The sequence below is a fragment of the Chamaea fasciata genome, unplaced genomic scaffold (assembly GCF_029207755.1).
Source record: "Chamaea fasciata isolate MVZ Bird 193981 ecotype frontalis unplaced genomic scaffold, bChaFas1.0.hap1 SCAF_20, whole genome shotgun sequence".
NCBI lineage: Eukaryota > Metazoa > Chordata > Aves > Passeriformes > Sylviidae > Chamaea > Chamaea fasciata.
Genome location: NW_027094105.1, coordinates 7,056,104 through 7,070,882, shown reverse-complemented (window position 1 = coordinate 7,070,882; position 14,779 = coordinate 7,056,104). Strand labels below are relative to the sequence as shown.

At 51.0% G+C, this 14,779-nt stretch overlaps 1 protein-coding gene across 1 annotated transcript in view; it reads right to left on the bottom strand.

The window, feature by feature from the left end:
* Nucleotides 1-5,002: 5,002 nt before the first annotated feature.
* NTNG2 (netrin G2) overlaps nt 5,003-14,779 on the bottom strand; it is a 46,238-nt gene continuing 36,461 nt past the window's right edge. The window contains exons 7-14 of the mRNA XM_066201349.1: nt 13,190-13,258; nt 11,242-11,316; nt 10,188-10,238; nt 9,438-9,503; nt 8,893-8,967; nt 7,230-7,397; nt 6,496-6,630; nt 5,003-6,177 (exon numbers count right to left, since the gene is read on the bottom strand). Coding sequence (XP_066057446.1) covers nt 5,954-6,177; nt 6,496-6,630; nt 7,230-7,397; nt 8,893-8,967; nt 9,438-9,503; nt 10,188-10,238; nt 11,242-11,316; nt 13,190-13,258 — 863 coding nt within the window. The 3' untranslated portion in view covers nt 5,003-5,953. The remainder of the gene's footprint in view (nt 6,178-6,495; nt 6,631-7,229; nt 7,398-8,892; nt 8,968-9,437; nt 9,504-10,187; nt 10,239-11,241; nt 11,317-13,189; nt 13,259-14,779) is intronic.

The window sequence follows — 14,779 nt, the reverse complement described above, 5'->3', positions numbered from 1 at the left end:
GCTCTGCAAACCCCAAGGCTGTGGAAGCCATTTGGACTGTCTTGATGTAAATAAAGTGAAGTTGGCAACAAAATGAATAAGGAAATGCTTTTCTGGTTATTAAATACAATTTGGTCACAAAAATGTTTCTGTGAAACTTTTCTTCTAGTTTTCTTTCTCCTTAGTCTGCATGTTCCTTTCAGAACATGTTCTGAGAGCAGTACTTGCTACATGCTGGAAGGAATTTTGTTTCAACATTTCATTTTTGCTGTACTCTCTAATGCCTGTGTGTTCCCATAAATCATCTTTGAGGAGTGTTCAGTTTCTCAGTCCTTTTTGCTGGTTTAATACTAGATTTGTCTGACTTAAGTCGTCAGTCTTCGGCAGTAGATTATTGCTGCCATGTCAGTCTGTATCATTAGTCCTGTATTTGTCAATAAAAAAAAAAGTGCTTGGGTTATTACACTTACAACACTTTTCCCTCTTCACAAACCACTCAGAGTAGGTTTGTACCTTTAACTTTTTCTCCTGTTGTTTATACACGGAAAACCGAGCAAAACCCAATCCAAAGCACACTTCCCACTGACTCAAATCTGCAATGAGGAACAAACAGGTCAGGTACAATTTTCATAAATTCTCTGCTGTTCCCACTCTGTGGTACAAAGTGCTGAGTAGTGATGGGCAGGCAGTGTGTAAGGTGTGAGTAGAGACTCGCTGTAGTCATTTATAACTCCTCAGAGCTGGTGGCCCTTGGAGGAGGCTTTTCAGTGGCGACTGAGTGTTAAAGTTGGAAAAGTCAGTAAAAAAACATACTCCACACTGCTTTATGTAAAACACTTTATTGGAGGTTGTGCCAGAACCCTTTGCAGCAGTATCCAGGTTTTTATAGAGAGGCTTCCATGCTGCTTCCAAGCTTGGAGCTTAATTCTCAGTGCAAAGCCAGTCCCTTCTGTGTTCTTGGGAGGAAGTAAAGTCTCTTGTAAGTGCTGGACTCTGGTTTGTTGAAGAGTTTTCAGAGTGTGGAGGTTTTTTAAATTTATTCTTTGTACACAAAATAGGCTTTGCAGTAAATGTGGGAAATAACTGTGGTTATTCCTTTTTCCTTTAAGGTTTGCTGTAATCGTTTTCCATGTCATCACTCCCAATCATGGTTATGTGAGAGCATGGCAGCTACTTGTCTAATCTGTGTTCCTTAGCTCTGGGTCACTGTGCCCTGTGCTGTGCTGCCTTCCCAGCTGTTCTGGGCTGTCTGTGGGGCACCAGAGGGAAACCAGCAGTTTTCCGGGAGCATTATCTGCTATAGGAAGTGCAGGAGGGAGGTGCTGGCTCCTTGGTGGGTGGACCCTAGGGACTGCTGAGAGCTGGATATGCCATTGGGTTGTGCTTGGCTTTCACAGGAGCTGTGCCAGGCTGCTGTGGGGACATGAGGGACGTCAGCCTGTCCTTCCTGTCAGTCTCTCCATTCACATTCCCAGTGCCGGTGGGACCGTGAGTTCTTACAGTGCTGTCTCCTGGGGCAGCCCAGTGCAGCAACTAATTAGCAGCTGGGACTAATGAGTGGTGGTGCAGGAGCTGGGGTTCTGGAGCCAGGGGTTCCAGAGCTGACTTTTGCTTTTTGGCAGACTCTGAAGCCTGGTGAGAAGGCAGAGACCAGAGGAGCCAAAATTGGAGCTGGGCTGTTCATTCACAGCAGTCCTGTGGATGAGCAGAACCACGGTCCTAAAACTGCAAGATGCTTCTCTCCATTGTGCATGAATAAATGATGGATGAAATGACTGCTGGATTGTAAATGGAATTTATAATGTTAATGATATAATACAGTCTCTTGCCACAACGGGTCTCCTTTCTTGTCTTTTTAAGCTGCTTGGAAAGGAGCCCGGTGCCTTATTCTTTAGTGCAAATAAATGTAAGCTAAGCAGCCTTGTACATCGAATATCACTGACATGAGACCTCCTGGCCATATGTACTTGTCTGCTGCTCAGCCCTTGGCTAATTTGCTACCAACTCCCAGGAAAAGCATGATAGAAATGAAGGTGGTCTGAGGGCACATTACATCTGGTATTGGGAAAACACAGACAACCTGATTTTATAGTCTGGTGCAGCTGTGCAAGGTTGTCACCGATTTCACTGTTGCATGAAGCAAGAACTCCCTTTGATACAGACACCCCATCAGTTTCCCCTCTATTTTAACCCCTGGAGTGACACAGAGTGGGGTCAGGATGGAGCTTTTGGAGCCTGGGATTATTGCTGGCAGTTACCTGGTGAAAATGGGTGGGTTTAGGTTTTCCTCACACGTTTCACCCTGCAGTAAAACTTGTTACAACAGCTCGAGAATCTAAATGCCAAAGGAGCCTTCAGGAGGGTCTGAAGCTTTTCTCTGCATCTCAGATCAGAATGTGATTTTTTTGGCCATTTTCTAGCCAAACTCTCCAGGTCCCAGCCAGAAGGGCTGAGAAGATGTGGATATAAAGCTCTTCAAAACCCAGCTCTGCTCTTATTTCTGAGCAAAACCACTCAGCTCCTCCTTCATACTTTGTTTTATTTACATTTGAGGCTTCTCATGAAAGCCAATTACAGAGCAGAACAGGGCAGTGAGACCATTTTATTCCCATTAAAAAGTGTTGGTTCTCTTGCTTCTCCAGCCTCTGCAGGGCTCCTTACGAATCACTTGCAGATGAGATGTCTGCTGCCTCATCTTTAAAACAAAAAACAACATACCTGGGAGCTGCCAATGGAATTCTTTCCCTGCTCTTGTCTCCAGCTCCCAGGAACCGTAGCTTTAACAGTTTACCTGGCAAGTGAGCAAGTGTGCATCAGGAAGGTTTTTGTTGCCTTGGGGCTTTTGGTTATTTAGATTTCTCAGAACTCTAAATAGTTAAAATCAGAGCAGAATTTGAGGTAAACAAGAAAAAAAATCAAAAGCTCTACTTGTGCTGTTTGGAGAGGTCACTTTTTGCAGGCAGAAGTGTAATTTAAAAACTTTTTCAAACTAATCAAATGCCGGTGACAGGATACACATGGAACCTCTTGAAAGAGCATAAGTGGCTTTTCTCAGAAAGAAACGTACCTTTTGGGTAACCTTTTCACAAGTATCAAGCTCATTGGACAACTTCTCCCATTTGGAAGCATTAACTGATGTACAAAACTTCTGCCTTAGAGAAGATGAACTTTGGGATCTATGGGTACTTGCAGTGATGGTTGCTCTGTGTTATTTCAATAATGCTCTGTTCTCTTTGTGCAGACACCCGTGTTAACAGATGTCTGCATTTTTTTGTGTCTTCAGTACTGAAGCTTTCAGATGCTTTAAATTGTTTTCTTGAATACTAAGTGTAAGTTTTGTGTGAGAGGTTTTCTTTTCTGCTTTGCAGTGGCTTGCATTGTGAGATTCCAAGTTCTCCAGCACATGTGACTATTTTGTGACTCTAAAACCCCAAAGCCAAACAGCCAATACCCAACCAACCAAGAGCAAAGCCCCAAACCTAGAAAGGTCAAGCGTAGTTTTGAGCAGCCTTCATTCCTGGACTGGCCTGAGCTTCGTTGTGCCCTTCTGTAGTTATTTTCTATAGGAATTTGGTGCTGCTGCTTGGCACGTTCCTGCAATAAAAGTGTGTTTTGCAGGGAAGCTGCTGGGCGCGGAGTTTGTCTGGCTTTATGAAGTAGTAAATTTTCTGCTGCTTAATCTAATATTCTAGAGAAAAAACAATAGTGCAGGGAAAGGAGAATTTTGCTTCACCCTTCAGAAGCGCCATTAGAGATCTTGATCTTGTTACCGTCTTTGCTATTACTTGTAAGAACAGCAACATGAGGATTTAAGGTCTCCTGCAGTCAGAAGGCACAAAGAAAAGAGTGAGTGTCGATACAGAGAGCAACCGACTGTGCTGAAGCCAGGGAGGCAATGCTGGGGCCAGCCTGCTGCCTCAAGGATCAAATCAGGGTGAGTTGGACCCTCTTTTACTTTGTGGTGGTTTAACTAAGCCCTGTGCTCTGCCTCGGTGATGTTACATCCTGCTCAGAATGTGTGTTGCTCTTTGAAGCGACAATATCCATCCTGCACCTTCACTTGTGGTTTTCTCTCCTTTTCCAGAGCACAGACTTGCTGTCCCTTCTCTGTGGAGGTGTCTGGGTTTTGGTGGCACTGGCTGAGTGCTCAGTATCCAGAGTTAGGGCTGGAAGATGCTGTGGGTTCTTGCACTTTTGAAACATGGGCTGCTCCTGGCATCCCTGACCAGGATGGGCTGCAGGGACAGGGCCACAGAGAGAAGGTGTTGGAACAGAGCAGGTGACGACAGAAGCTCTCAGAGTACAGCTCCACTCAGGCAAGGACACCAGACCTGGAAATGCCAGTGGGGCTGAAGCCTGGATTATGTGGGGCTCTGGGAGTGTCCCAGAACTGGGATTGGGACCAAGGCTGCTCACCTGTCAGAGAAACCAGCCTAGAACTGAACAAGCTGGAGGTGGGGGTGTCCCCCATCTTCTAAACCTGCACTCAGTCATCTCCTGGCTTGGTAAGCATTTGGATATGACAACACTAGAGCTCTTGTGTTAATGACATTCCAGTTGACCTGAGTTACCTCTTTTCTTGTCTCTGGTTTCTCCTGCCTTCATTTATGTGCTTGACTGTAAATGCCTCCTCAGACAGGAGCACGTTGATGAGCTTTAATGAGTTAATATAATCCCTGTGAGCTCTATATTGCTGCTCAAAAATACTGGCTGTGGTTGCTTAAAAATACAGCATTTTCTGCAAAGGTGCATCATGGCACCAATTGGAGGGGGCTGCAATGGAGTTGGGACAGCTGAGGTCCCTGTGGAGAAGCATCCCTGCACTAGGCAGCCTTTTCCTGCTGCAGGCTCATTTGGAAATGGCCTTTTCACACAAGACCAGTGCTTAATATATCACTCAGACTTTGCTCATTGTCTACAGTTAGTAGTCTAACCTAGGCTCGGCAAAGTAATTAGGAGAAATAATTAACAGCTCTCGGTGATGAGGCAACCTCTCTCTCCCTCCCCTCTCCCTCACCATGTGGTGCACCTTGGTAGTGACTCAGAAAACACAAGAGGACATTATGAATCAAAAAATAAGTCTTTACCTGTAATTAACTGTGCACACGTAAAGGAAAACGTGGTGATCAAGCAGCCATTAATAGTTGCTTTACTGGAGGAGGATACACCAGAATCAAATGCTCATGGTAAAATGTCCCTTTAGGTCGTGGTTCTGTTATAACATTTAATCCAAACAAAAATAAGTCTCTACCAAAAGAAGTATTTGACCCGTACACCATACGGACATGTGTGGATAAGACACTGCACTCCTCGCGTTCCAAATGCCTCACGGCCCCTGTGTTCTCTTAAGTGCAAGAAAACAAAACCCAGCCATGAAAATACAAAATCAATGCAGCAACTACAGTCGTAGGCAACAGTATGTGCGTGGCCAGGCCGGGCCCGTGGTGGGATGTGGGACTATGCAGCAGGGATGGACCAGAGTCCCCTCTCCCCTCCCTCCTGTCCCCTGCCTGCTGTGTGCTGGGGCTCTGCAGTTGTCATGACAGGCTCTTCCAGAACAGGACGCCAAGAGGAGGGAAAATAAAAACCAACACCCCAGCCTATACCAAAGTAAAGAAAGTAATAATAAAAAAAACATCCCTTGGATCGCGGCACCGTTTGCCCAGAGCCCCGGCGGCCCCAGGCCGCCCTGTGCGGAGCAGGACAGAGTCACTGTGCGCCGCGTCCCGCACAGGCTGCTGCGGTCCCCGTGTCACCGCGCCGGGACACCGGGCTGGGACACCGGGCTGGCTCCGCGGGCAGGAGTCAGCGCCGGGCTCCCTGCGTACCTCTCTGCTTGGAAAGTGGACCGAAAGAACGTTGTGCAAGTCCTAGCGTGAAGGAAGGCGGAGGAGGCGGTGGGGACGGCCACCCGTCACCTCGGTGTCCCCAGGTCCCTCGGGTGACGTGCCCGGGCTGGGCTCCCTGTGCAGCCTCAGAGGTCCACCCAACCTCGCAGCTGCAGGGCAAGCAGCCCCAGGGCCATGGTGGCCAGGCTGCCACCAGCACCGGGAGCACCGTCACAGTCCTTTTTGTCCACTTCACACCGGGACTGCTGGCACAGCACGCCCTTGAAGCCCACGGGGCAGATGCAGCGCTGGTTCTGGTAGCAGGTGCCGCCGTTCTGGCAGAGCAGGAGCTCGTCATCGCAGACATTGGCTGCAGGGTGACAGGGAGAGGTGCACGTGTTACCCTGCAGTGTGTCAAACCCCTCAGCTGCAGCAGGAACTGGATTTTAGCTCCTAGGGGTTAAATTATCCAGCCCTCCCAGCGCTAGAGCAGTTCCAAGGCCAGCAGAATGCAGCGCAAACTCCGTGGCCAAAGCTATAAAGTAATTTTAGATTTGCGAGGAATGGCCGGAATCTGCTCACCCCGCACCCCGGGCATCGTGGGGCACCCAAGCCAAGAGCCCTGGAGATGCTGCTCCTGTTTGGAGCCATCCCAGAGCTGCCCGTGGCCCTGCAGGCGGGTACTCACGGAAGCAGCCCTGTCTCCAGTAGTAGTTGGGCAGGCAGTCGTCACACTTGGGCCCCGTGGCACCTTCCCTGCACTCACAGTAGCCGGTCTCGTTGCAGCGGTCGTGCATGGAGCCGATCTGGTTGCAGTTACATTCTGGCCAAAGACACAGGGAGGTCACAGCCTGTCCTGCCTGTGCTTCTGAGCATGCAGTTCCCTGAGGGAGGGGCTGGGGGCTTGGAAAAGTCTGGAGATGTGCTGTGGAAGAGAGCTTAGAGACCAAGGGGCTGGGAAGACATGTTGGCCTTAGAGGCCCCAACAGTGCAAACGGTCACCCCTCTTTGGGGCTGAGCCCTTCCTGGCTGAGCAAAGCCTCTGAACACAGTCAGAAAGACTTTGTACTGTGAGGGTGGAGAGACCCTGGCACGGTTTGCCAGAGAAGCTGTGGCTGCCCCATCCCTGGAAGTGCCCAAGGCCAGGTTGGACGGGGCTTGGAGCAACCTCGTCTAGTGGAAGGTGTCCCTGCCCGTGCCAGGGGGTGGAACTAGACAGTTTTCAACCCAAACCCAGACAGTTTTCTGTGACTCTATGATAATTTTCAGGCTTTGTTTTCAGGGAAGACATGCCTTGGCAAGCTGCAGAGACCCTACGAGCTGCCATCCTCAGCGAGCACGCAGGTGGGCCCCACACCCTGCAGGGAGGGGCTGGATGAAGCCCGTCGACAGCCTGAGGGCCCGGCCCGGGGCCGTGCTCACCTATGCAGACATTCTCGTCGTCCAGCTCGGCGGAGCTGTTGCGGTAGAAGCCCAGGCGGCAGTGCTGGCAGTGCTGGCCCCGCGTGTTGTGCTTGCAGCTCACGCAGGTCACCACGTTCAGGAAGTCGATGTAGCTGCAGCGGTTGGAGTGGCCGTAGCACTCGCAGTCTGTGGGAGGAGAGGAGGGGACAGCTGGGGACATGGGCCTGGAGCGCCTTCCCTCGTGCTGGGAGGAGGAGAGGAGCCACTGTCCTCGAGGGAACGCCATGGCCACGGCCAGGGCAGGGCTGGGATGTGCTGGGCTGGAGGAGGGCACACAGGTCTCCACCACCACGGGGGGATTGGGCTGGAAATCGTCCCTCAGAGAGCACAGCAGGGTCAGGGTCCCTGTAATCTTGAGGTGAGGACAGGCAGGAGCCAGCCCCTTGCAATCCCAGGAAACGGGTTCTTTCAGAAACTCCATCGTTACGGGAGCAGGCAGTGGAGGGGAATCAGGCGTTAATTACAGAGCTGCCTTATTAATGAGCAGAGCTCCGTGCCTGGGTGTGGCTCTGGGGAGGCTGCAGCACCTGTGAGGAGCAGAGCCCTGGCAAAGGCTGTGCCTGGGGAACAGAGGGGGCTGGCCCATGGGATGGCGCTGGCAGAGGGTGCCCAAGTGGAGATGGAGCTGCTGCGTGTCCAGGTAAAACCCCACAGCCACTCCCTTTCCCCTCTGTATCCCTTCTCAGCAGGCCCCTTCCTGTGGTACCTTTCTGTTGCGAGGGGTGGTGGCTCTCAGGTTAAATGTTTTAAAAAAGCCTATGCAAGGCAGCGTGGCTTGTGTGGCATCCTTCAACAGCTGGTGGGCTGGGAGATGCCGCCATCACTTGGCCAAACGCTCCTGTCCCAAGGGCTGACCTCTGTCATCAGTGAGCACGTGTTAGAAGACAACCATCTGTGGGTGAATTTGCAGCCAGGGGGATTGGATTTTGTGCTCCTTGTGTTTGCTTTTTATTACCATGACTTGAGATAGTGACAACCTTGCAGTGTCAGATCCAGGTGCTGGATCTTAGTGGGCATTTATATATGTGTTTGTATAGTGAGATGTGCAACTCAGGAGAAAAGGAGGTGACTTGTGGCCCAGCTGGCCTGGTCAGGAGGGTCCCAGCCAGCAAGGGCAGGGGATAACCTGAGCAGAAGTAGTCTCAGCCAGGTCTGAGCTTTCAGGGCCTTCAAAGAGAGGTTTGGAGATGGGGCTTTGTTCCAAGCAGAACATTAAACATTCAAGGATGGCAGAGGGATGGCAGGGAAGGGTGTGGGTTGGCATGCACATGCAACTGGAGGAGGAGACATGATCAGTGACATGATGACCGGGGAAGACGGAGCAGGGCAGAGGTTTCCCCATGGTTCACAGCTGCCTGAGGAGGAGCTGAGAGTCTCTTGTAATCTTGACTCCCTCTGAAAGGACTTCTGTCTCATCAACTGATATCCAAAGAATTCCAGCTCATATACTGCCTGCTGTGATTCCCAGGCGTTGTTTCAGACCTGGGAAGCACTGCTACACACAGCCAGCAGCTAACCACGACTCAGACAGACCCTCCCCACCTTCTCCATGTCAGAGTCTGCAGGACCACATCACCTGAGCGAGGTCAGGAAGCCCTGGAGCCACCCTCCCTCTGCTTACCTTTGTACCTTTCAATGGGAGCCACTGGGCCAGAGTTTGGTTTGAGCCGGATGAGTTTTGAGCTCTTTGAGGATGCTTGAGAAAAATCAGAGAAAGGCTTTTTCTCACTGCTTAGCACCACCCCGTGTCCTCCCCTGCCACGAGAACAATGCCGAGCCAAGAGCACCGTGCTGGCAGCACTGGCATCTATTTCTGCAGCAGACAGCCGGTAGCTGCTACATTTCTGCTCTTCCCCTCCCCTCCTCAAAGTTTGATGCCTGAAAAACTCGATGCATGAAAAACCCAATGCACAACACTACTGCAGAGCTGGGAGGAGCTGCTCACACTTGATGAGCGTTTGGTGGCGTGGTTTGGGATAAGGATCTACAGCTCACAAACCATTATCTACCGGCCACAGACTTGGGCTGATGGAGGTGACACCAGCTGGCACCCAAAAATCTGCGAGGAGAACGAGTGCTATGGAGGTGGCATCTGGCAGGGGTGCATCTACAGGGTCCTGCAGAGCAGGTGCTGCTCCAGCCTGGCCCGTCCCCAGCAGCACATACCTGTCTTTTTCCCGTGCTTCTTGCCTGCAGAGTGTGCTGTGCGCCCTGGTTTGCTCTTCGGAGCCGCTACGCCAGAGGACAGAACAGGTCTGAGAGCTGTGCTGGGCAGGGGGCTCCCAGGGCCATGTTTCCCATGTTCCCTCAGGGTCAAAGGGCTGTCCCAGCTGGAATGGGGTTCCCTGGGGGTTGTGCTGCCACCCAGACCTGTGTCCCACACAGAATGACCCAGCACTGGGGGTAAAGGCCACCAAGTCTTTTTGGCTTTGGTGAGCCCAGTGAGGAGCAAGGTTGAGCAGCACTGAGGTCCCACAGGGTGCTTGGAAACAGGTTCTGGCTCCACTGGGTTGTTTTTTTTTTTGTGGAGCTTATGCCCTTACAAGTGCTGTGGTGCTCAGGGAGGCCGTGGGTGGGCATTGCCAGCTCCAGCCACCTGTGCTGGTCACATCCTCGCAGTGACAGTGGTGGCAGGAGGTGGCCGGGCTCCCCATGGGCTCAGCCATGGTCAGAGTGCACCCGCTCCTGCTTCCAACACCATCCCTGAGGCTGCTGTGTTACCAGGGCCCTTCTGCTCTCCATGGCTTTCCTTGGCCCCAAATGTCTCCAAAAAGACTTCCCTGGGGGCTGGATGAGCAGAGCTGAGCTGAGCTGGTCCCTCTGAGGAGGAGATTGTACAATGGGGGGTTGTCCTGGCCTGTGGCACTGAGGGAAAAACCTGCCCTGTCCCAACCTTGGGGACAGCCCTGGCCTTACCTCTCATGTTCTTGGGAGGGTCTGGTGGCTTCGGCTTCTGTCCAAGTGCTGCTGTGTTTGGTGGGTCATCACAGGTGGCATCAGAGAGAATATCAGATTTAAAACAGATCCCCCCTGGTTTGCTTAACAAGGTGGCAAAGGGACACAGGGAGCTCTAGGCAGGCGTCTAGGCTGGGTCGGTGGAGCTGTATCTGGTGGAGGACGTGCTGAAGCAGGAAGGAGAGACAAAGTCTCCACAAAGTTAGCATCTCTAAGTGTGAAGAGAGGCAGGAAAAATATTCCTAAGGGGAAGGTGTGGGAGCTGCTGGATGGCTGAGTGTTGGCATGTGGTCCTGACACTGCCCAGGCACGGAGAGAAGCCAGATCTGCAGAGCACTGTCAAGGCTGTCAGCACTCCTGGCCCCTTGGTGTAGCTCCATCCCTTGTTACTGCATCTAAAGCAGCTTTGCCTCTCTGTGAGGCCAGACAGGCCCAGGATGCCGTGATCTGCACAGGAGGGATGCTAAAGCCTACAGCTGGAGTGAGCTACAGGAATCTCAGGTGGGAAACGGGAGCTGAGCACCAAGGGCAGCTGCCAAAGCGTGTGTGTGGTGGGAACCCCGCGGAGGAGAAGCTTCAGCCTCAACAACCAGAGAGAAACCTCCCAAGGCTCCCACCTGGAGCACCTCAGGCCGTCACGTAGGAGACCTGAGCAAGGAAATGCATTAGGAGGATCTGTGCTCTAAAGGACGCAGGCCTATCCACTCACAGGGTGATTCTGCTCTACAAACAGGCTCCAGCCTCAGGAATTAACAGGATTTCCATGATCCTCTCCGTTCACCCCAGCAGCAAGCTGTGAACAATCCCTTCTGCCACTCAGCATCCTCATCTTTCATGTACATGACTAAACCCCGAGGCTCCATCCAGCCTCACTCCCAGCTGTGTGCAGGGCACAGACAAGCTCTGAGCAGGAGGAGAAGAGAGGCATGGAAAACACAGATCCAGAGCTAGGAACTAAAGCTTTCTCTGAGCTGGTTCTGGCTGGCAGGACCCAGCTCAGCCCCGTGGATCCTACCTTGTGTTCCTGGGCCAGCCTTGGTCGGGGGAGAGCCCACCTGCAGCGGGGCAGCCGCCGACAAGCTGGGGTAGTCTTGCAGTGGTCAAAGAGAAAATTGTGTTACTGGGGGAGCTGGTATCCCACGAGGAGCCCTGCAGCATTCCCACAGGGAGTCAGAGCCCCAAATCCAACACCCAGCCCTGTGCCACGGGGGTCTTTAGGCACCAGAGCCCTTGAATTGTGAGGGGCAGTGTGTGCTGAGCTGCCCGTGCTCCTGTGTTAGCACCAGGATCTGAGACACTGCCGTGCACCCCTCTGCTTTGAAATAACAGCTGGGAAACAGCACCCACACCTGGGATGGAGGCACCAAACCCCGATTTCCAATCCCAACTTCCACGCCCTCCTTCAGGCTCTGCTGTTCCCTCAGAAATACAAATCAAAGAATTTCCAACCACGGCAGAGAAGTGGAACCAGTAAGAAATTTTATAGCTCACTTGTTTGGTTTCCCTTCAAACCCTCACCCCCACTGGCTCCATCCCCCTCCCCTGCTTCTCAATATTGGTAACAATCCTCAGGTTTGCTAGAAAACAAACCAGGGACTAAAAATTTTAAAAGCCATATTATTAATTTCAAGCTCCAGTTGGGTAACATAAGGAGGAGGAGGGAAAAAAAAAGAAAATCTCTTGATCCTTGCCAAGTTTCAAAGGACAAACCCGAGTAGGAGAGAAATGTGATTTCCCAGCCTCATCAAGGGGATGATAAACAATACAGAATAAAAAAGAAAAAAAAAAGATTATTTTTTTAATGACAAGCTCTAAGAGAAGGTGATAGACATTGTCCTTTTCAGCTGGAAAGTGGAAACCAATTGATATTAATACGGTGTTAAAGAGAATATGAAAAAATCCCTGTGCAAATTGGCAAGGGTTTAATTAGAGTCACAATAAAAAACAGCCCTGGAGGCATTTTGCTTTTTAGTCATTCACATACACCTCCACTCAATCGCATTTACAGAGCCAAGAAAATTATTAATGCTCATTATCCCGAGAACCTTTCCCTTTGTAGCTCTGGGCCATAATGGACAGTTTCACATTTTGGGAGGGGGGTAGAGACACATTTTGGCTCAGACCCACTTCATAAAAATGGGAAACGATGGGCGGCTCTGCTGGAAATTGCCGTTCTTGGTGGGCTTCTGAGGAAGTGGAATGAATTGAACCAAGAAGTCACATTTCATAGCAAAAACCATTGGGGAAGCAAACAGCACTGGGGGAGAAGCCTGGAAAAGCCCTTCTCAAAAGATCAACATGGGATGCCCTTCCTGCAGGACCTCCCCAAACCCAAGCTGTCGATGCTGGTACCACCCAGCAGAGCTCAGGCTGGTCCTGTTTTTCCCAGAGGTGAACTGGCACTGCTGAGACTGCCACAAACTAGAGGGAGGAAAATTGAAGCAGGAAAAAAAAAAAAATTTAAAAGGAAAAGTTTGGGCTTTTTGGTGTTTTTTTCTTTTGCTTATTTTGAACATGGGAAAAAAATGTAACAAATGGCAAGGAAGAAGCTGACAGGCTTCAAGGAAGGCTTTGAAACAACAGAACTGCAGAAGGCAAAGGAGGATAGCACTTAATTCATCCTCCTAAGGGTAACTCTGTGATTTCCTTCTACCCACTTTGGCAGCTTCCACTGCCTTCAGACCACAGTCCTTGCCCATGAACTCATCCCTCTCTCCCCTCTCACCGCACGACCGGGCACACAAAGCATCCTACGAGCACGACCACAGCTCCACCTTGACCACGAAAACGCCACGAGCAGCCAAAGGAAGCAGATGTCTAGCAGCTCCATGCAACCCAGAGACAACCCAAATCTAATCTACTCCTCTAGCCTACGTGCCACGCTGCTTCTGCCGTGCTGCTACCCACTGGTGTGCGGAGGCACCGGGGAGAAGGGAAAAACACGTCGGGCTGGCTTTAAATACCTGATTTTTTCTGTGTTTCTGTCACGGGCACAGAGGCAGCAAACTCAGAGGCTGGTCTGATGATGTTTGCTTATGGTGGGAAGGAGAAATTCAGAGGGCAGAAGACAGTGTGTCAATTAGAGGGCGAAGCAGCGCAGGGATGGGGCAGGGCTCTGAGAGGACTGGTTTAAATGTCTGGCTTTAAAGCAAGGAGGGATTTTAAAGGTTCTAAAATTCAGAAGGGGAGGAACAATGGAGTATCTCACTTTGGGATTCTGACACTTCCTGAGGGTCACCTCCTGTAAATGTGTCCTGCCAGGAGTTCAAGGGTCACCTCTTTCACAAAGTGTTTCCCTTGGGGCCCGGGTTAGAATTAGATCTGCAGGCCCTTGGGATTGTTATGGTTTTAAAAGAAATCCTTATATTTTGTATGGAGAAGGAGGAGGAGAAACATCTCTGGCCAAAAGCAGATCAGAATTAAGCTGTGCCTCGATTCCCTATTGCTGGCCAAGGGCACACAGTGGAGTTTTGGTATCAAACCCCTCATGCTGCCCAGCTAAGAGCAGGTCCTTGAGCTGCTGGGTGGCTCTGGCTGCCCTGTCCTGTGGAGCAGCCCCTCCAGGGACTGTCACCACTCCCAGGCACACAATTCTGGGGTGGGACCTGGCTCTGCAGAGGCACAGATGGGGACCTGGATGGGGATGAGGAGCGAGGAGCTCAGGCCTGGCCGTATCAAGCCAACGACCTGGCAGCTGGGCTGTGATTTATTAATTTTGTCCCTTGCCATCAGTTTATGAAAGCACTAGGAAAACATCTTCTCTGCCCAGGAGGCAGGAGAAGGAACAAACCCTGTGATGTCTCCCAGAGCAGGAAAGGTTACCCCCAGCACCCCAACCCCCCAGAGACACTGTCCTGCCTGTGCCAGAGATGCCACAAAGGCAGTGCACTGCAAATCATACAAGAGACACACCAAGCAGCTACCCACACAAACACAGCTAAAAAACAGCCCTAAAACGTGAGCATGGATAAAAATCAGATGACCCCAAGTGCCTTGTGTGGATGTAGATGTGATCACCTGGCCCTGCTGGGGCTGTGAGGATGGGGTGAGCCCCAGGTACAGCATGGATCTCAGTAAGGAGCTCTTCTCAACAGAGTTGAGCCTTGCACTCTTTTTCCAAGGTCACTCCAACTCCATGGAAGTTGGACTTAAACCCTCGGCTCCCTGATTAACTCCTCAAGCAGGGTACTTCCATGAATATATCTATATTTGCATAAACATGCAATCAAGTTTCCTCATCCCTTTGACTGGCTTCTGGCAGCTCCCCCAGACAGACTGTTACTAACATGCTGTGGGTGTAAAACGTCCTCCTGGGAAATATCAGGCCCTGAAAGCATGGCAAAGGGAGGAATGCGTGTCTAATTCCCCCATGAGCAGCTTAAAAAAATGTCCTGCTGTTAAGTTTTATCTGCTCATTTCCAAAAGACAAGGAAAAACACTGTCTCCTTGTTCACAGGGGGAGGGAAGGAGGAGCCCCCAGAAAAAAAGGACAAAAGTTTTCCTCCACGGGGTGATTTCAGAAATTAGGAAAGGATGTTTCTGGCACGTGTGTG